The sequence below is a fragment of the Taurulus bubalis genome (genome assembly GCF_910589615.1).
Source record: "Taurulus bubalis genome assembly, chromosome: 5".
In the NCBI taxonomy this organism is placed as follows: Eukaryota; Metazoa; Chordata; class Actinopteri; order Perciformes; family Cottidae; genus Taurulus; species Taurulus bubalis.
In genome coordinates this window covers 12464004-12486799 of record NC_136593.1, presented here as the reverse complement: position 1 = coordinate 12486799, position 22796 = coordinate 12464004, and the positions used below count along the sequence as shown (strand labels likewise).

The following is a 22796-nucleotide window of genomic DNA, read 5'->3' as shown; positions in this document are numbered from 1 at the left end:
TAGCATCAGTATTTTATTATTAGACAAAATTTTAATTTAATAAAAAATGTACACAGGTAATGTGAAATTCCACTGCCAATAACCACTCAGGCAATTATGCAGTTCGAATACTGGATTGATTGAAAAATGGGGAGGTTGTCTGTCTTCACAAAATGTTACATATCGACTTCCTCCCATGGGAATCATTTTGCTATATGGCCTCTCAGCTGATAAAGCTGATAAAAGGGAGCTGGTAGATAATCACTGGGATGAAGAGGAGGCAGCGGAGGTGGATGGATCTGATAGGGTGGGGCGGGGTAGATTTTTACCTGCTTAGTAAACTACGACATATTTTCTACAAATATATTTTCCCATTCTACAAAAAGCATCTCACTGGGAAAAGCAGATGACCGTACTGTGCCTTTTGTTGTCCTGAACAAGGCTCTATTTTTGCGCAGAGCTTTTTTTTTTTTTTTCACCAAGCATCGGTATAACATATATTTAAATGTTTGATTGCTGAACTGTTTTTCAAAAGCCCCTTTCATAAAAATGATATATTTCAATTGTGCCCTCTAGGAAAGAAAACAGCGAACATACAAGAGTCCTGGCTTGCAATTGAAAAAAAAGAAAGAAAGAAAAGAAACGTCTGCGTTTTAGCACAGCGATTCCTGATTCAAGTGTCTCTATCTCTCCTTTTCTCTTCCCTCTCTGCAGATACAAAATTGCACATGGGAGACTAGAAATATATGTTTTATGCAGTTTGGAGAGACGGCTGCATAAAAGCACAAAGCAGTCATTTCCATTCATTTGTCTCTCGCTGACGGGGAAATGAAGGAGTGCAGCAGATGCTATTGCTACGTGAACAAGTTGCTTAAACACAGAAAGCATTTTTTTTTCCTTTCTAGAAGAAGTTGGATAATTAGATGCTGTATCACCCCCTCCCCCCCCCCCCTTCCTGCCTGGAACCCATATTGTCACTCAAATGAATGACTTTGTGTGAGGCAGGAACACGGCAAAAATAACATAAATCTTCTACTGACATTTGTTTAGAGGAAACAAAGGGAGAGGAGAGCATTCAGATGGAGCTGAAAATGGTACATTCAATGCTAAAACAAATGTGTGCATTGACAATGTGAAGAAAAGTGCTGGAGGCCGTTTACTGCCATGAAGCAGATCAGGTTCTGACATTTTGTCTGATGGGAAATGCTGCCAAGAAACAGTGGGTGGGATTTTGTGACCTTTCATCAATGGGAGTGATAATAATATACAATAGTATAGATAATATAATCTGTTTATACAACACAATGCTGTATCCTATGCTGTGTGTGTTTGTAATGACCTCTCAGTGTGTGTGTGTGTGTGTGTGTGTGTGTGTGTGTGTGTGTGTGTGTGTGTGTGTGAGCATGAAGGCTGAAACATCTGTATTGGGCAGCCGCATAAGCACAGTTGAATCATGAAATCAGAAACATTGATCAAGTATTGAGATCCATACGCTGAGACCACAGGCGAAGGTCAGCTGGGTGCACATGTGGTTTTGAAGGACCGCCTACTCAACTGACACGTGTTATTCACCGATAGAGGTGATCCACAACCGTTTGTGTCGGGAGGTTGTTTAGGGTTTGTGTAGGGTTTGTTATGTTCCACCTATACTTTATGAAGGTAATTAAAAAACGCCACTTTATTGTCCCATATTGTCAACGGCAGCCCATAACAGCCTCACTCATTCCGTTCTGACCTTTCAAAATAAAAGTTCTAGACGTCTACAATGCAGCAAGAGGCAACTCAACAAAATAGCTAAATGTTAGCGGTGTCACGATTCGATTTGTGTTGACACTAAAATCTTCTGCAGCCTAGACATTGCATAACTCATGGAAGATGTTGCCACAGCGGTGACTTCAGAAAAGCAAGAGGATTTTACAGTTCTCTTTGTCACTCCATCATCTCTGACTATGCCAGTGGCCTTGGTGTCTCGAAAAAAGAGGCTAATGGTAAGCTGCGCTGTAGCTTTGAAGTGTGTTCATTTATTTTGTACTTTGAATGCACACAAGCATAGGTGGAGAGAAGAAATACTGGGAGATTGGTCAATCCTGCAGTTGACTTTGAAGGTTAAAATCAATTTTAGATTGTGACACCCCTACTTAATGTATAGTTTATAGAGCTCCATAGCTTGTCGCTGATGTGTTGCTGTTTTTTGTTCCAGCTCTGCACAGATCTTACACCTACCCCCAGACCACTTTCATCCCCGGCTTTCTAAACCTATGTGTGTCGCTAGCATTAGGAGTGTTGGCAGTGTCGGAAGCACCGACGGTGCCCGCGGCATGGAGGCCCCCTGGGACCGCCAGGAGACAATAACATTGTGTTTTTAGGTTCAGAAAATGTAACCAAACTCACACACATGTTGTGATTCCACAACAACACATTTGGTCTTTGCAAAGGAAAATTATGGTTACTCTGAAATGACGGGTAACAGCCAACTACAATGTGTGATCGGATCACCTAAGACGTGCAATGCCAGGACCAAACACCTAATGCCAGCTCTAAACAGGGCCACTCTCTTGCTGTTAGTTAGTTTACATATGGCTTCTCCTTTGAAGGTTAAACAGGCGATGCTTCAGCAAATTCTCTCGAGGCTTAGAAGAAGTTAGTCAGCCATACGTTGAGTGAGGTGAGTGTGTCGAGTGTGTGTATATGTATGTATGTGTGTGTAGTGTAATAGCTTTGCTGCAGGTTGAAACAGATGGTTGGTAATGGAAGTTCATAGATCTGAATGACAGGGGCCAGGGGATTGGGGAGGAGATTATGAGAGGAGATGCGTGATTCATGTGTTGGAGTGTATCTTCCTCTGTGTACATATGCACAATTAGTGTGTAGATCACTGAGAAAGTAGATCAACTAATGCTTCTAGTCCTCGGGTACATGAAGATGAATGTTTAACAGAAGTGTATAGCCACACTAGTGATGGAGCTTCAGGGGAAACAATATATGTGTTGATCAGTGCACCACTTTGGTCCTGACTGAAATATCTCAACAACTATTGAATGCATCATCATGATGTTTTGTACATACATTCATGCCCCTAGAGAATGAAGCCTGCTCACTTTGGTAAAGCTCTGCTTTTTCATCTAGCACCACTAGAAGTTAGTTTTCCCAGTGAGTTATCTCAAAATCTACTTGACATTCAGATTGTGTTTCCAGATGATGAATCCTAAAGGCTTTAGCGATGTCTGAATTTTTTCTTTATTATTTTACTATGAGGTTGAAATTAAGGGTTTTGAGTGTCTTGATGAACTTGATTGAACTGTTGGATGGATTGCAAAGGAATTTGGAAAATGAACGTTACACCCGGGATGAATTATAATCCTTTTGGTGATCTCTTCTCAGTTTAATCTAGTGAACAAAATCATCAGGTTAGAATCTTGATTTGCCAAATGTTAGCATGCTAACACTACTTTGTGTTTAGTGCTCAAACTGGAACTGTAATTTCTCTTGACAGTCTTCAGTTGTTCTCAACTCCTTATGGGAGAAATCTGATTTAGAATTAGCTTTGTATCATTTCAAGAGACAATAAAACAGCAGATCATGACACAAATCAGATGACAATTACTGTCCTGGTGCTATGTCTGTTACATTTCAGAAATCATCCGGTGGACTATAAACACTGCAGAGACATTTCAAACATCAAACATTTCCCTCTTATATTGCATCTAAATTAACTTTTTAATGGTTTTTGCAGTTGTAAAAGAAATGCCAAAACATCCTTCAAAACATCAGTTTGAAGGAACAGAATGGGACCCTAAAGGCATCGCAAAAGATATCACAAATGGTGTATATCCTCAGGAACCTGATGGAATCTCTCTAAACTACACCGACAGAAATTTGATATGCTTTTGCCAATCAGTGCACGCTGCAAGTTGTGAAGTTTTCTCTTCTATTTTTACCCAAGTAGAGCTCGGCCTACTTCCCTTGTACTTTTCTTATGGGACCTGATAGTTATAACTACCTCTCCAAAGGCCTACAGGAAATGAAAAACCAAATGACTTTGTGAGAGTCTCCCGGTGGTGGGAAGGCTCAGGTTGTAATATGTAGCTATGTCTTCTACAACAGCATATACAAAATGTTCCATGCATGTTAAAGTTATGACTGCTTGATTGGGTTCATTAGTTATTCAAACCATCTGACCTCCCCACAGTACTGCTCAGACACACTCATTATGAAGCCCTTGTAATTCATTAAGCTCCCTAAATGAACACAAGCCATATCGAGGGGTGCTCGCCGCTGCTGAGTGGCTTGCTGTGCCTCCGGGAGGTTAATAGTGAGTGTGTGGATCAAGTTTTAATGCTATGATAAGGGCAGGGTTGGCCTTTGACTGACTAACAACAGAATCATTATGAGTTAGAGTAGGAGGGTGTAAAGAGGATGTGAAGATATAAGATATAAAGATGGGTTTTGTGTCCATTCATCGACACATTATGTATTCAGAATAGTAAATAATAGATGAAGATACACATACACTTGGAATTGAACACAGTTCTATGCTAGAGGATTCCTTGGTATGGTGTGGTAATTATGATCAGAGCACACTTCCATTTATTCACTTAAACGTTGCCCCAGAATCAGGTGTGAGGGGAGCGAGGCTGCAGGGAGTTCTCACTCCCTTTGAAAGTGAGAGACAACTCCTTCATTTGTCATCGCGTCACGCCAGCAGGAGGGATATATATCACTTGCTGCCGGTGGTGTAATTCATTGCGGGCACACCAACTGCTGCCGTTCTGCTGCTGTTGGGAATGACAGAAACTTAGAACGTGTTTCAAGTGATTTAAAAAGCTTGGCAGTATTCTTAAAAATCGCTTTCAGGGATATGGTTGTTATCGATTCACTGGCACAGCAGGCAACACGCAAACACAGCACAGCCCTGGAAACCTGATTGAAAAGAATCACCAGTGGCTGTATTGAAATCAGGAGCCAGACCCACATTAGATAAAGGAGGGCTTCACTTTACTAATCCTCCAACTCTAGTACACTACCACTGAGGGCCAATCCAGATCAGAGTGACAGCTCTCACTTCTCACAACAGCTTCACAGAGGTGTGTTAGCGGGGGCCTCGTTTTTTTTACTGGTGGCCCTTTAAAAGACTAAGAGCTAAATGTTATAAATTGGTTATTTGTGCCGGATGCCTGTTCAATTAAAGCCAGTCACTGAGGCGTCTGAGATCTCGCTGGGATGACGACACAAGTCATCAACCACACACTCCAAGGAGGTGGTTTTACTCACAGTGTTACTGCAGTAACAATAATTAAAACCGTTGATCTCTTGTTAGTTTTTAGCCCACCATTAACAGACAACTGTACAAACTATAACTTATCATTAAAATTAACACTGTTGCTGCCTTTTCATGTATTATTAAAACGCTAAATGACTAATGCTACCCCTCTCTGGTGGAGACAGTTTTGTTGAAACATTGGTCTCGGTGTGGGCAGCTTCACTTCCTTTTTTGTCTTGATTGATTTTTTGCAAGACAGCGCCTCGTCAACAGTGTGTGCATTTTCGCCCCACTTCCGCTGATGATACATTTCTCTCATGGAAACGCTGAAATAAATCATAAAGAAGTTACTTCACACTACACAGCCAATTCTCCAATGTGTGAATATCCAATGGATATGGGAGGTTTGTTGACAACTAATTTCAGCTCTAGGGTAGTCATTCAGAGATCAAAACTATTAGTAGTGTAAACTGATAGAAAACATAATAGTGTCAGAACGACTGACAAGGTAATGAGGTAGGAAAGTGAGTGCATGACCGAGAGCCTGCAGCTACCATTTTGTTAACTGTTCAACATCAGCTATAAATAAGTCTCTCGGTTTCTTTAGTGGAAACATGAGTGGGTATTTCAGATGTCCTTTCTAAACACCGGGGAGTGGATCCAAATGTTCAAACCTGTGCCAACACGTGCATGTTCGCACTACTTTCAGAATACATGTTGGCTGTGTGTGTGTGTGTGTCACGCCCGACACTATGTGTCTCAGGGAATTATTGATAGAAGCAACGTGATGACAGATGACTCCGGGCGGCCCGTCCCTCCCCATCCCTGACCTGGCTGTGTCGTCTTGGTTTCCACGGTTAGGAGGAGACAGAGGCCCACGCAGTCTGATTGATTAATTCTGTCAAGCACACTTCTGCTGTCCCTGCACAGTGTCCGGTCCGAGCTCTAACGCAATCTCTCACAATCACTATCAGCGTGACTGCAAAAGTCACAGAATATCGCTGTCTTTCCTGAAAGAGAACCTGCCCACTGCCCACCATTTTCTTAATTTCGCTTTATGTTATTCTCCAGTCAAACAGGCCAGCTAGTCATGTACAGAAACCACGTACAGGCCCCCGTGGCCACCAGAGGGCCCCCAAGTGTGTTTGAAATGTCCCAAAAAAAGAGTCGCAAATTACGAAAGTGCCTCGCCTCCCTCCTCCATGTCAAAGCGGCTATCCATGTACACAGCATGCAAAGGTGAAGCTATCCCTCTGGTCCCGAAACGAGAGAAAGACCACAAGAACAGCAATCAGTTTAACTTGTGTTCTCTCATCTCAAAGTTTGATGTCAGCAAATAACAGTGATCTGAAGTTGCTGTGTTGGCTTCCAGCCCATTTCTAGACCGTCTGTCTTGCTTACCGAGCTGCAGTGCATCTCTTGGTCTGTCTGTGTTGTGCTTGCCAGCCACTTCCAGCACTGTGCTCTGTGACTTTGTGCCAGACAAAAAAAAGAGAATGAAATACAACTAGCCTGTTACATTTGATTAACTTCAACAAGCAGCAGTGTTTATAAACTGCAGCTTGGAAAAGATAACAGCGCACATGAAACTTGCGCACATATGTGCATGCACAGAATCAAAGTCACACTTCCTGACGATATAAGAGGACTAATGCAAGATGGAATGCAACAGATTGACATTACTATTGATCAAATATTTAATTTAAAAAGTGAATATGGTTGAACATACTCCGTTAGGTATCTCCATTACATTCATCTTTGTTACCCATAAAGAAATAAACCAACAAACTAATCCACATGAAGACAGAGAGATGAAGAAAAAGAGGGTATTAAGTTGGGTAAATACTGAACTGCATTATTGATATTTTTTCGAGAGAGATAAACATTTGAATGCAATGACATCTACACAAGACATCAGAGAAGGAGCTGGATCGTGCACAAATACAACTGAGGTGTGAACATCACTGGTGGGACTACACTACGCGTCAGTTTCACTTCTACTCTAAAGATATTTGCTGTCGCTGTGTTGCACACAAACCTCAGAGTGAATCATATCTATATATCGGAATCAATCTTCTCTTTCCATAATGGTGGAGTAAACCACAGATCTCAGCATTTGTTTGACTAAAAGGCCTCAGTGCTAACTATGTGTGTGCTGCTATTAGGTTTCCTCGCTGTCGGTGATTGCTTGTAGTCGTTTTAAGAAAAACATATTATTAATAAATATAAAAATATATAACCAAAAATAACTAAATTATGATTCATTAAGTCATACATGAGTATAGAAAAATGATGCTACTCATTCGTGATGTTTTTCAATTAAATTGAGTTCAAAGTATGATGTACCGTTCAGCAGTTAAGAGTTTGAGAAGCACCAGGGAAGACTGAAATGATGTTATACTTGTTCTAATTTAAAGTTATTTAAGATCTTGAGGCCCAACACTTATTGATGTGTTTTATGATTATTTATATCTCCGATTATTTTTATTATCGGACTTAAATGTATTTTGCTAGAAATATCAAACTCCTTTACAGCTGGAAGTTGTATGGTTTCACCAGACGGTTCTGATGGCAGATGGGAGGTTGAGCTGTATTCAGTAGCAGCTGTTCCTCGGTGGGTATCTCCACATTTTGGATCTTGCTGGACGAAAAAGATTTGTTGAATGGCATTCTTCTTCTTGGTCCGGCTTTCTCTGGTTTCTTGGTCTCCATCACTCTGTGCTGTGTAGAAGAGAAGTGTCCTCTGATGTCTTCTTGCTTCATCTTCTTGAGAAAGAGGGTGCAGTGTTGGCAGGAATAGCACCTCTTCCATCCCAACAACAATCTTGTTTCTTTCTTTTAACCTTATTTGACATAATTAATACTATTACATAGTTTATTTAATTATTCCATATTTTCCAGCTGGGCTATCTCAGCTGGAGAACGGTACCAAACAGTTGGATATAAATCCATGAATAAAACCTAATCAATTAAATATCGAAGGATTTAAACAATTATATAACATAGACTGACCTTGCTCTGATGACACAGAGAGACTCATCTAGATATGCATGTGTACCTAAATGTATAATAAATGAATGGACAGGATTAAACTCAACATTTCAGTACAAATCCTGGGTGAGAGGCAGGATAATGTCCTTCTCCCCACTGGCCTATGCTGCAGAACAATATCCATATGATACGGCAGGAATACGACATAACTTAACATTAATTATACATACGTTTTATAAACCCAGATGTATTAAAAGAGATTTGGTACCCTTCGAGCTGAATGCTTTATAAATAAAGTACGTTTTTTACTTTGAATATTTATATATAATAGACAGACTAACTCAGACTAGGACTAACATCAATTCCGGTTTCCTTAAATCTTTGCTCAGAATTGGATGTGTCTCTGTGTCCCTCAACAATGTAGATGCTCATAAAACCTTGTCGGGTCATTAAGCAAGGTCTTATAGTTCATACATTGGTTTGAGTGTCAAGATTGACCCCAAGTCTTATCTTGAGTTTATCCAGACACATGCTAACTTGAGGGTTTAAACACATAGTGCCCTTTAGGTTCCTGAGAGCAGTCTCTGGACAACGTTTATTAGTTCAGATTGTGTCATTGTTGTTATTATCACATTTTAGTGTTATCAACTTTTCGTGGATGTTCGCTACATCCCTCACTGGTGTTACTTTTCAGTACATATCCTTGGCTTTAATATTGTTTGAATATTCAACCAGGCCTCATGCCTGAAACCATCACCAAAAGAAACCCATTAAAGTGCCAGGTGTGTATACATCAAGCAGCGAGTAGACCAGAGGCACACATCCGTCAGCCTTTAAGTGGTATTGGAATAGCATTGAGATCTGTGTAATTGGATTAGGCCAACCTTAGTCCCCTCTCTATTCCACCAATTCCCTCTGTGAAATCATAACTTAAGAGCTTTGACAATGGTAGTTTTGCTGTGCTGCAGCTGATGGAAATGCAACATGATCTCCGTCTGTAGCTCCCGGCCTCATATTCCCTCCCTGAGGCGGGAAAGTCCCAGCAGCAGCCCGACTGACAGCTCAACTCTGCCTGGCTTTGACTGACAGCGTACAGGATGTTGTGCAGCCTCAGATGGTTCTGAGAGGCCCAACTGATCTCAGGCCTCTGTGGCGATCATATGAAGCATCACAAAGAGGTGCACATGAACGGATGAGGGCTCAGATGAGTCTGCGGGGTCTATCACACCTGTTTGGCTGTATACACATGACAGGGTACATGGAGGGCTGTGTTCTCTCTGGCTTCTCTGGGTTAAAAGGCCTGTCAGACAGACACCATTGTATCATCGCTCAGGTGGGAGCCTGTTGCTCTGGTAGCGCATGCACAGAGGAAGACACAGCGAACGTATAAAGAAGCAGACTGCTCTCCACTCACAGAGCTGCTACTACCAGCACAGTGTATTGTCACCTCTAACTAATATGATATAAGATAATCAAGCAAAAGAGTTGGGACGAAGTCTACACGATAGCGTGTATCCTGTTAAGAAGAAAGTAGTCTTCACTATTTGATCAATATTAACATAATATTTAATTCAATTGATGGTAAAACATCAAATACAAATTTTCTTACAATGTTCAGCTGACTAAAAGACTATCTAGATTACACGAGCAATCAATTGGAATAAATTGATTGCGAACGAACATTTTGCAGAACCCGTCTAAAAACGTACTTTCTGTAAACCTCTTGGAAATCTTTAGGATATTATTTGAAAAATTATGGAACTGTATGAATTCTTTTGGACTAAAAGTCTTCTAAAACACATGTGATAGTATGACTTGAAGATCATTTCATTTCCTGCTCAAATGTCCCTCAATAAAAGCTGTGTATATTGGAAAGCATGCCCAGAAGAGCAAACAGCAGATAACTTACTGTGTGTAACCGACTATAAACAAACCTGACTGGCTGCAGGACGAGGTGTCAGCTAAAACTCACAGAGCCTCTGAAATAAACTAAAATTGTGCGCATCAGACGAAGCTTTCCTGAATCATACTTCAACCTGTCTCTGAAAACAAAGATATTCATACAAAGTGTCCAGCGGCTACATGCAAGGAGGCTGTCAGCCTACCGGGGTTTGTGTTACATTTTAATTTTGGCACCGACCTGAGAATCAGATCATTGTTTGAGAAAACGGCTGGAGCCAGAGACAAGAAAGAGAGAGCAGGCAGGGACATGGAGTGGATGAGATTAAGACAAGGCAAGGAAAAGAATAAACATTGGGGAAGCTTTTGACAAAAACATAGTCAACTTATGCAGCCTCCATTTTTTGGGGGGCGAAGGGAACATTCTGTGCGTGGCACATTTAATTTTATTGTTAGACTTGAAGATACTGATTTTGATAATGGTTGTGTAAAAGCAAGTACACATCACTGTATTAGTTACAGCAAATGAGAATATTATAGCTGAAATGCAGGATACAAAAATACCGTACTCTTTGTGTTAAGTCTTTTCTGACTGTTGCAAGCCATAAACTGTATTTCATTCATTGTAATAACCCAGAGAGTGAGCCCACACGGGTAAACAAATACAAGCTCACCTACTGGAGCTTTTTTAACCTCTCTCCAAATAAGAGTATTTAAATAATTAAAATGTGTTGCTAATTTGGGAATTAAGGCTAAAGCAACTAAATCCCAAGCGCTAAGAAATGCTTCCCTCCCCACTTTATATCAGTAACTGAGTATTCACAGTCAATGTGTATTTTCTCATTAGTAATATAAACATGAATTACAACGAATCACCCCAAGCAGTATTTAAATAGGTTGCAGGAGAATAATTTCTTCTTGCTTGCACACACGTCAGTGCAAAGATACACACACAATTTCTTTCTTTTTCTTCTTCTTTTTGTGTGGCAGGGAATATTCGGGAGTAAACAACCATTACAGGGGGTAGAAACAGGCAGAAATATAAAACGCTGTCAAAACTGTGCTGAGCGGAGTCTGAGACCTTCTTATCTACAGACTGCATTAAGACATGGCTTTCACTTTTCTCCCTGTATAATGAATAATAACTCCACATGAATTTATTAGCCTACAGTCGTGAATTCATAGTTTTAGTAGAAACAAAAATAATCGTAACCTGCCGAAATGATACATGTATTAACTTGTTGCATACTCCTCATTTCATTCCTCGTTTCCTTTAGCAATTTCATCACCTGACTCTTTTCCTCTCCTCTCTGCTTCTTTTTCTCCCTTTCCCTCCCGCTTGCTGCTCATTTTTAAATCTATGAATTTCTGAACATCATTTTCTTGATTTTTCCACGCCGCAGGGAGACATTCTCATTCCAGCCCTTCTCTTTTTTCACCTCATTTCCTCCCTCCTGAGTGAATCTCCCAGACAGGATGTGAGGTGACAGTGTTGCCCATGGAGGTTAGGGTGGGGGGTATTTGGTGTGTGCATGTGCGTGTGCATGTGTGTGTGCGTGTGTGTGTGTGTGTGTGTGTGTGTGTGTGTGTGTGTGTGTGCAGGGGCTGAAGGTGGTTATGGTACTGCCTCCCCTTCTTCGAAAAAAAAAAAACAGGGTTGGAGGGTCAATGTCTTCCAAATCTAATCCAACACATGACCACGGGAGACGTAGAGTAACGCTGTCTTTCCTTTTAGGATCCAAGCTGTGGAATTAACTGTGCCTTTGAGAGACTTCTACTCCTTGGCATGATAGTCCTTCATCCCACAAGACATCGTGCTCTTAAAAGATATATAATTCTGCCCCTTTATAAGGCTTCAACTGTGTTAAAAACTGCCAATGCTTTTGTCATGAGTGACCATATCTGGGCAGAAACAGAGGGAAGGAAAGTGGACCGTCCCTCAGCCGCCCTCATTCTCAAATAAGGTGCTCTGTGGATGGATGACATTCACTCTACACTGATGAAACCCGTGTTCAGCAGTGTAAATCAAAGCTTTTTGTGATATGAATGTTTTTGTCTGTATTGTATGTGAAATATACATATAAATGCAGGGTAAAGTTTTAAGGATTTGTCAAAAGCATTACAACCTCCACAAATTCAGTGTGGGAGTGTAGCTCAGGCAAGATACGATGAAGATGATCACAGTGATTAAAAGGAATCAGTGTGTGTATGCAGATGTGTGTGCAGCTGTGTGTGTGTATGTGGGCGGAGATGATGAGAATCACCAAACTGATTAAAAGGAGTGCCTCACTGCCATTGTGGAAAGAAAGAACACATTCAGCTTTAAATAGCAATAATTACTAATTCTAATCAGGTAATTTGGGAATTATATGCTCTCAAAATGTCCTGTAATTTTAAGTGTGAAAATAATTTGAACACAACTGTGAGACAGACTACTAATCAGGGCACAACATTTAGATTTTTGAATCAAATTTGAAAATTTGGAAAAAAAAATAGGAGCAGCACAAATGCTTCTTTTCTTTATCTCTGGCTTTTGGAAATTAAAAGGTGATTGTGTATACTTTTCTCATTTTCCTCCCTGTCAATCAGCTTTTCTGCCTCTGTATCTCCCCCTCTCTTCTTCTCTAAAGGGTTAGAGGTTCCCCACTGTGAGAGCGAAACAAATTTTAACTAATCACAGGGCTGTCTGAGCAGAACAGTGGTAATAATTATACCCCACAATGCAGGACATTGAAATGATAACCTTTTTTCCCCGTGCTTCACGCAAACTATCTTTCAGGATACAAGCCTCCAATATTAAACAAAGGAGAAAAAAACACAAACTAGTGTTGGGCAAAAGAAATGACAGAGATGACTATCTACAATCAATACAATTGTATTATAACAATAAGGAGAATTTACATGTATATAAATGTATTTATATAATATATTACATTTTATATATATTTGTATTGTGTGTGTTGTGCGTTACATATCTTATAGTGCATGTTTTTCTTACCTCCAGGGCTTTCCTCTTACTGTTGAGCAGCTTGGAGATGTCCCGTGCCACTCTATCCACCAAGTCCTTGGGGTTGTTTCTCTTGATTTCAAACTGGCTCTTCTTCTCATTATAAATCTGCAGAAGGAGAAAAAAGAGAATCACAGGTCAGATTACCGGAACCATTAGTTTAATTAAGAGGGCCACAGAGGAGCGGTTTGATTATTCTCAAGGTAGGACACAAGATGGTAAACATTTACTGTAAAGCAGGCAGTGCGCAGCCTGGCGTTATACCCATAAGCCCCAGCACTGCAGGAGAATTAAACACAGAACAGAGCCCTAATGGCAAAGCACTTAGCTAGCCAGCTGCAGTCTGGCAGTCAAGATCAAATTAAATAAATGCAAACTCCAGCAGATCCCCACTGCTGGGTGAACACCTTGTATCTCCACAATGTTAACTCTTTCGAAACTAACGCAAGCAGCCTTATTTACAGCTTCGCAAAACCGGGCGGTTACTGAAGGCAATTGTAAACCAAACAGGCCAGAGAATGTTTGCAACCTCTGAAGGACCATAATGCCCTCGTTAAAGTGCAAGTAGGAATTACAACGTACTGAGAAACAGCGATTAATCAAGCGCTCTTACTGGGGCGTTAGAATAATTAGATCAGGTAGGCCGCAAACAGAGACCGCCTTTGAAAACTCCCCCCAAAAAAAGAAAATGTAAGAGAAATGGTTTTGGGATGCCACAATGTACTGGGATGTTTGCAAAGTAGCATCCAGAGGCAAAACGACAGATGCTTGGACCGCTGACAGAGGAAGGTACTCGGGAGATTAGTCTGCACCCCCTGGAAGAATTGGAAAGGCTGCTGACTCAGTGGCACAGGCTCTATAGGATCTGTAGTCTACAACAGAGCACCACCCGAGGGATTACCACTTATCCTGCTGCCCTAAGACACCGCAAGACCCACTTTCACATCATAAACCATTTGTACAGTTCTTCTGAAAAAAACCCAGGAAAAGCCTGTTGTTGTTGAATATTTTTAAGCAATTATGATATTTTTAAATCTCTTAATGTGAGGCTTAAATGTTGCATTTACTTTGGTTGTGTGTAGTTAATTTCCCTTAGTTTGAGGTTCTACAAATTTGCTTCTTCAATCAATCATTTACTAAAGCAATTCCAAACACTTCAAACTCTACATACATGATATGACACAATGTACTTCAATTTACAACAAAAATGTTGAGCTTTAGTTTAAGTCTAAGTAAAGGTGTGAAGCCACAGCAGCTAAAGGAAGCCTCAGCTAATGACATTGTACTTGTTGAACGCAGCGGATCAGTGTGCAGAATACAGGGACTTGGGACCCGGCACATCACATCTTTCTACTTATCTATAATGTCAAATGCATTTTTAAACATTGAGAAGTGAAAAGCAACACAGAAAATGTGACTGACAGGTAGCTGATGTAGTAGCCTACTGGCTGTAAATCTGGTTGTCACAACCAGACTTAACCATTTCTTATAAAGGGTCAAGCGTGACTTTCATTTTAGTTACTGGGCTCATCGCTAGCAAATGAGGACAGTTTGAAGAAAGATAAAGCAAATAAAAGCTACCTGCATCATTAGTTATTTGTATTTGTCTATTGTGAGAATAACATGATTATAACAAAAGACAAAATCTAAATCATCTGAAACAATGCTTTCGTGTGTGTCATTAAAAGGTTCTAAATTCAGATTCAATTCAATTCAGTTTATTTTATATAGCCCAACATCACAAATACAAGTTTGCCTCGGAGGGCTTTACAATCTGTACACATGACCTCACATCGGATCAGGAAAAACTCCCCCAATAAAGATAGTAAAAACCCTTTCACAGGGAAAAAAAGGGGAAGAGGGAGAGCAACAGAGGAGGATCCCTCTCCCCAGATGGACAGAAGCAATAGATGTCATGTGGCCAGAATGAATAACATAACGGAGTTACAGCACATTCAATGAATATGACAGAAATTATTCATATAATGAGTAGTAGGCATGGTCAGATGCAGGGTATACTGTATCTATTGAGGGATTGCCTCCACAGGGCTCTCACAATGGTAACAGCTGAGCTGGGGACTAGTAGCTAACACACACAGGGATTTACATGCACTAACATGCACGTGTGGCCAAAGCACAGGAAAGCTCAGTATAACACACCGAGAGGGTGAGACTTCATTACCTGCTTGGATAGACATTATACCTTAGCATTGCAAATTGTTGTTTGACGCTATTAATGAATTAATACATTTAAAATGTAGCACCTTCAAACAACCAGTAATGCTGGAGACACCCTACATTTATTTTGGATTTGTTTAAATAAATTAAGGATGAATAAGACAGACTACACATTTTGACCACAAAGTATGACAATTAGGCAATTCAAAATTAAAATAATAGAGGTAAAAAAAAATTGCAGCAAAACAGTCATTGCCAGTCTCTTGCAGGACCCTTGTTATTGTGTGCTGGTCAGTTGGGTATGTTCACAATGAGCAAGTCGTTGTTTATCATATTATTAGGTTACGAATCAATTAAACTAGGCTATTGTGACAGTCTTTAGGGTGATTGAGATTCAATCCCCACACACTACGGCACCCACGTCAATTAGATCCAACGTGATTGAAATCAGCACATCGTCTGAGAGTCTGATGATTGTTCATAAACAAAACATTCTCATACAGTATTTACCAAAGTACCAATCTCTTGATTTGGTATGAAAAATGATGTCTGTTGGATTGATGTGTCAAACAATTAGGAAAAGAAAACACTGGCGTCCATACGATCCGTCTCTGTCGAGCTGAAAGCTGGGCAGGCGGCCAGAGGCAGTTTCCCTCCACTGGACCACTGAGCAGGCAAACCTGGCCCCAGAAGCTCAGACCATGCCAACCGAGCACTCTGACGAGATTGCCTGGTGTCTTATTTTGGCCGCCCTCTGAGGGATAAGGCATCCTGCTTAGTTTCAAACAACACTTTAAACTACTTCTCAAAGTGAAATGTGAAAGTGCAATCTGCATACACAATGTGGTTTGATGAGTGAAACAGGTGGTTTGATTCTTTTAGTTTGGTTTCTATCAAGTTCTCATCCTGAATAAGTCATTCATCTGCAATTCAACAGTCCATGCACGCATGTACAGACACACACACACACACACACACACACACACACACACACACACACACACACACACACACACACACACACAGACAAACCAAGGAATTAGTCATTACCCTTCGGTTCTGAATGGAGCGGTCCTCATACTTGAGACCAATAATCACATATAGTATTTACGCACATGATGTTCATGAATTTCCCCTCACATTTGCACATGCACTCACACGGTGAGACTCACCATTTGAGAGGGCCTTTTCTCAAGGTTGTAAATGCCATTAATGGAATTTTATTAAACCATAGAACAAGAGCGACAATTTCTCCGCTCCATTGACGAACTACAAACCCCTGACTCTTTTAAGCAATGCATTTTTCAAGTCGATTTAAAAAACCATGTCAAATTTGTTTTTAAATCAATATTAATTTCCTTAATGTGAGGTAGTGCTCTCTGGGTCGGCCTCTCTCCGGAAGATTCATGGCTGTCTCCGGGACATTACAGGCACAGCAACAAAATTCAAAAGACAGAGATCAATAAGACTCATATTGCTTCATCTGTGGAATTCAAAACAATTTCATTTATCATAATACGCAGTAGGTTTTTGTCAGGAAAAAGGAGTTTTAAAAGAATTCTTTAGATGAAAAACATGGAATAACGCAACTTCCATTACTCGTCCTGCATTCTCCCTGTATATTTAGGGATTTAAAGTCGAATGTACTGTATAATTGTGACAGCTTTTTTGGAAAACGCACTGCTTGATTACCTCCTCAAAGTATAGAGCAAGCAAACCAATGACAATTTTAGTCAACCACTGTCATTGTGGTCCAAAATGTATAAAAATAAGCTACTGCAACACACTCTCACTTGGTAAATGCAAAGCAGCACCCAGGTCTCACATAAAAGCAGAGCATCTATTAAACTGATGAATCAGTGTCAGCATTCCAGGAAAGGAATACAAATGACAGTTTATTCCCCATTCACATGTATGGATCGTGTTCCACGTATTAACCTGCTCTGCTGCCCGGACAGAAAATAAAACCACAGGGCCGAAAAGTAATTAAATATTACCATTTTTCAACTTTATGCCAACATTTCCATATTGAGATATTAAGGTTCTGATGTCTTAATAAATAACAATATGTCACATAATCGTCATTGAACATGACAAGACTTTGTTGGACTAAAAACATACAAACAGAACAACTACAAAACTTTAAATAGTTTACAAAATTGTATAGCATACTGATAAAGATGTCAGAGTTTCTAACAGGTGATAGAGCAGTATCATATATCTGAGCGGGCACGCTCTCCCTCCGTGTAAATGGGCATGACAGCAGTGTACTGTATCCTCCTACACAGTGTGTCCTCTTCTCCAATGACCTGTGTCTGTTGTATATCATGTACTGCCAAATAAACAGCACCGATATCAGTTTCTCATTTTGTATGAGAAACACTACGGATGTTTGCTTGAGAAGAGTCTGTCTGTATTCTTTTTATCACTCTACATGGACTAATAAAATACAAAGAGAGACACATAAAGATAGATAGTACAGTAGGGTGCTCATCTCTCTGACAGGTTGGCCCATTACAAGCTCCTGTAACGAGCAGATGAGGTCCCTGTCCATTCTGGGAGAAGATTGAGCTGTGCTGTCAACCAGACAGAGCTCCAGCCCAGAAAGTAGCAGCCGGAGCAGGTGGAGGAGCGCTGGGTGCAGACCGACAGCACATGGTAATGCTGGCCACGATAGGCCTGAGGAGCTTTAAATCCCCTTTAGCTAGAGGTTGGAGATGAGTGACCATCATCACTGAAGGGCCATAAGCACATCAGCCTGCCTGAAATTATATTGGAGGGCTTTGGAGCTTGACTCACTCACAGGTAATGGGGCAGCTACAGGAAAAGAAAGAAAAAAAACGAGCAGTGTGGCAGGAAACTTTACTGATCATCATATTCAGTGTTTGAGCAGATGCAAACCACTTTTAGGTACTTGGAAAAAATAAATAAATAGATGAAATAAAGCAAATATGACTATTGTTGATAAAAATGGAAACTTTTAGTGAGAAAATTAAGTCTGAATGTATATCTAATTACACAGCTGTTTGATGTAAAGTACAGCAAACCTATTATCCATTCCAACTACAACTAAGTAGCATTGGACCTGTCGTACTGTACCTCAAAATTTTACTTATATGCACTACTTGAATGTACTCTGCCCAACTGTATACTGCCTTTGCAGTGAACGTCCCCACAACAGAGCAAACAAGCTTTTCTAAAGGGAACAAATATGAGCCGATGTATTCATTTATTTACTTGAAAGCCTGTTTTTCCACTCAAAGATTATGTGCATGGTTACGTCCTATTTACATTATAGAGAAACGTCAGCTCTGAGCAGCATTTTATAATATAAAAAAGAACATACCCAAGGAAGAAAAAAGAATACAAATGAAATAAAATGTCTGTGACTGTTTCGTGGTGCCCACCCTTTCTGCAAAGAGGAACGATAATTCATGGATTGGAAAGGCTGCGGAGAAATTTAGCAGTGTTAATCAGTTATGCTGTTGGCTCGAGGCTGTGACGCCTGGGCAGCTTTCTGTGTAGGCCTGTCATTCTCGCAGGAAAAGAGGAGAGGTGGCTCCGCGGAGTGCCAACGACGGCCAATCAAACCTTCTGCTGCTAACACTCACACAGGATAGGACAGAAGCTACGATGCCAAATTGCGACCAATATGCTTTATCTGGCAGTCAAGACAGTGAAACCCACAGTGGAAAAACCACACACACACACAGTGAGACATGCAAATGCACACGTGCGCTAACTCATACCCTCATATACAGTACATGTCACACATAGTCACATTGTCATCATTAGCCATGATGACTGGTTCCAGTGTGCCAAGCTCTGAGTGTCACTGTAAACACACAGATGGGAAGACAGAGGGTGACGAGACTCCAGAAAATGACTGTAAATAAGTGCTATGCAGATTGAGCTGGCTCCCAAAAATCAGCCATCACACAAGTCCCCAAATTCCTCAACTTCTGTAGAATTGTAAAAAAAAAAGAAAAAAGAACATGTTGATGCTGCATAACATTTAGAAAACAACTTGTGTTATCGCACAAACCTTGAATGTTTCAAAATGTTCCGCTTGCCATCAACGCAGCAGAGGAAAGTCAAAACAGTAAAAATGATATAAAAAAAAGAAAAAGATTTCTGTCTGCTGCTGCCATTTTATATTAAGACTTATTTGTTGACTTTTTCGCCATGTTCGCTGGTAGTCGTTGATGTTGATATTATTGTCCCTTCGTCTGTGTCGAAGAGAGGACTGCTTATCTCTGTGTGAAGTCAGCCACAATAGGCCGCGTCTGGCTGCTGCAGCATGGAGGTTGACAGAGACAGATGCCACATCATTAAGGAATATTAGTGGGCTCTGCCGAGCAGGCCTGGCTTCAACGAGTCCCGGGAAGAGCTCAATAAGAGAGAGCACATCGGGAGCAGCAGCCCCTCAGAGGAGCTCAATAAGACACAAACACACCAGAAGCCTCTCATAGTTCAACAGGACTGGAAGCCTCCAGAGTCCAGTCAGACGCTGAAAAAGCAGAAACATTGACTTCTATTGTTAAGCTATGGTGTCCCAGAGAGATTTCCTGTCTTAATGACACAGAGGAGCAAAAGAGAAAGATGAGCGTGTCAGCAATGAACAACATGTATACGGTTAATCTGCCACCTGCTTTGATGGCATATATACTCTGACTCTGACTGTCTACCATGGCTTGGAACTGCAACATGCCAACAAATACAGTCTACAATCTATGTGATGAGTGATTTATCTGCCAAAACAACAACAACAACTTGGTTACATTAGTTAATAGGTTACATGTTAAGTTGTATTGTATAGCGTATCCTGGCACAACTCTTGTGCAACCACAACAAACGTTACCAGAGAGAAAGTGATTCGTTAGCCCTTATACTAAAAGCCTGTTCTCTTTTAACATTAAGCATGAAGTAAGGTAAGCTAAACAGAGTAATGTTACAATAGTCTGAGTATATTTGGTTTTCTAAATGGGTCATTAACTGGTGAGGATGCTGGATGTCTGTCGTATATGCAGCTTTGGCCTCAGTCTTTCAGTACAACATCATGTTGAGTGCCAGAAAGGAAATCCTGACATGCAACAGTAGGTATGGTGTGTGGAGCTAAATGAACAGTTAATTATACTCACACACAACTGTGCCAGCTAGACCAACTAGTGCATCCTGTTAATTGTCAAATGACAACTATTCACAGGTTGAGCTATCCAAGGTCTAGCTGGTTAATGTACTGAAAAAAGATGTGTTAAAAAAAAAAAAAACATAATTCCCTCATAGTCTCAGAGGCAACACAGGGTGCTAGTGCCAACACAGAGTAACTCAGAGCTCGCTGCATCCGGGGACTGATCACAGAAAACAAAGGCTGGGCTAAATATTTACATACACCCCCTGGGGAGAGTTGGAGATTAGAAGAGAAGAGAGAAAGAAACAAAAAGATGACATGGAGGGGGGGTGGTGGGTATAGTGGGTTGGCTTCTGTAACATTATCAGAGGGATTGTCCACTGGTGATACAAACAGGTCTGAACAAAGCAAAACATTATTTACACGCACGATCGCAACTGCACACACGTGAACAAACACCCCACAGAGACAGGACTTTGCATACACTCAGCCTCGTCTAATCTCCTCTCTGAAATAGCGTTTTTCACCTGCAGGTGCTGTACAGTCTCATTCAAATGTAATCAGTGTATTTAAACTTGCTGTCTTCAGTGCTTCACTGCAACTCACCAACATCCTAAGTGATGCGATTATCATCTTCATCCAGAGCTCACTTGTGTCACATTATACAAGATCTAGAGGCTGCTCAACGTACTTGTAATTCTAGTTTTAGCCATTGCCACGTCTTGAAGATTCAAATCAAAGAGCCATAACTGATTTGTCATTGTACGCCAGTTTAACTGACCAAGAGACAATAAAGATCCTTAATAAAACTGACCTTGAACACTGTGTCTTTCATCCCTGATCCACCTCTTCTCCCAAACGAGCTGATACAATAATCTGACTCTCCTAGCAGATGAATATGCCAATATGACAGTGTGAGGGGGGTATTTACTATGCCAAGCCGCAGACGGCGCAAACCAACAGGCAAACAAAACCAGCTGGACAGATGGAGCCCACAGTGAACTGCCCAGTTTTTGTATATATTCATTAATTAGCCCTGTCAGCAGAAGTCATGGATGAAGTATGGAGCAATAGCAGGATTTAACAGGACTCGGTCGGGAAAGACCATCCAGTCAGTTGGCAACTATCAGAGAGAAGGATTCATAGTAAGGAACTTGTTTGACCAAGGGAAATGTGGGACAGCCTCTCCCAGTTCCCCTTCCCTCTTCCATCCTCAGTCAGGGTATTTGTCTTTTAGACAGAGATAAACTGCAGCCTTTTTATTAACTTGCTGATGGTAGGGAATTGTTTTTCCCTTCCACTAGGTTTTCTCAAATAGACAGCCACAAAAATATCCTCCCTATAATTCTTCCCACCACTATTTCTCTTATTTTCTTGACTTCCTCCACCCCCTCCCCTATTCAATACTTTATGTAGCTCTAAAACTGCCTGTAGTGTCACAGTAATGTCTCAGACAAGGGCTGCTGTTTATCAAACACACAATCAACCGAATTTCATCTCCCATCCCACCGCATTAAGTCACAGCAGTGGCAAAATAATACGTGATGAGTGTTCGTCTGTGTAAGTGTGTAGGCATGAATATTATTTCTGTGCTCCTTGTTCCTGTATCTAAAATACTTTTAATGTGTGAAACTGTGCATAATATGTTTTGGTATGTGCGTGTGTGTGTGTGTGTGTTTTAGTGGGCCGTGGAGGTCCTCCTGCTGAGGAGACAGAGCCCCAGGGGGTTCTCTCTCTGTCGCGTCTCGTCCACTTCCTCCTCATTTGACTAATTACTGCGCCACTTCCACACTACTGATGAAGCCTTGGCACCTGTCCATCAGCCGAACTGTGAGCTGAGTTTGTTTCGCTTTATTGATACAAATGGCTAGCTAAACACTGTTTCATCCTATCCTCTCCTAGTTTTAAAAATTATACACGAAAACTCAAATATACAAATTCAAAGAACAACTCCCCTTCTCTTTGAGAAGCATATTGCAGAGTGCAGCCTCTTGAGAATATTAAAGCTACGTTTTCAGTTCATTATGTTTTAAAATAATCAATGTCCAATTGCGTTATTTTTGGTTGGCAGCTCACTGCTCACACTCATAATGTTGGTCGAGGTCACGCGTGCCAGAAAGTAAAGGCAGCGCTGCTCTTTCACGCCATCTGTCTGTCTGTCTTCTTCAGCAGCTCATGTCCTCATCATCTCTCCCTCCCTGCTGCTGCTCTGCACAACCATCTCTGCTAAGCTATAGCGACTACATTTCATGCTATTTTTGTCTTTCTGTTTTCACTGTGTTGGATATTATATTAAAGAAATACTGCTTCTCTGGCAGCCTTACTACTCCTGTAAACTCTGTAAATAAAAC

At 40.9% G+C, this 22796-nt stretch overlaps 1 protein-coding gene across 1 annotated transcript in view; it reads right to left on the bottom strand.

Annotated features, from left to right (window-relative positions):
* Positions 1-22796, bottom strand: part of cacna2d2a (calcium channel, voltage-dependent, alpha 2/delta subunit 2a) — a gene marked incomplete at both ends in the record, with an annotated part of 137303 nt that overhangs the window by 84421 nt on the left and 30086 nt on the right. The window contains one exon of the mRNA XM_079218441.1: positions 13128-13244. Within this exon, the coding sequence (XP_079074567.1) occupies positions 13128-13244 (117 nt within the window). The remainder of the gene's footprint in view (positions 1-13127; positions 13245-22796) is intronic.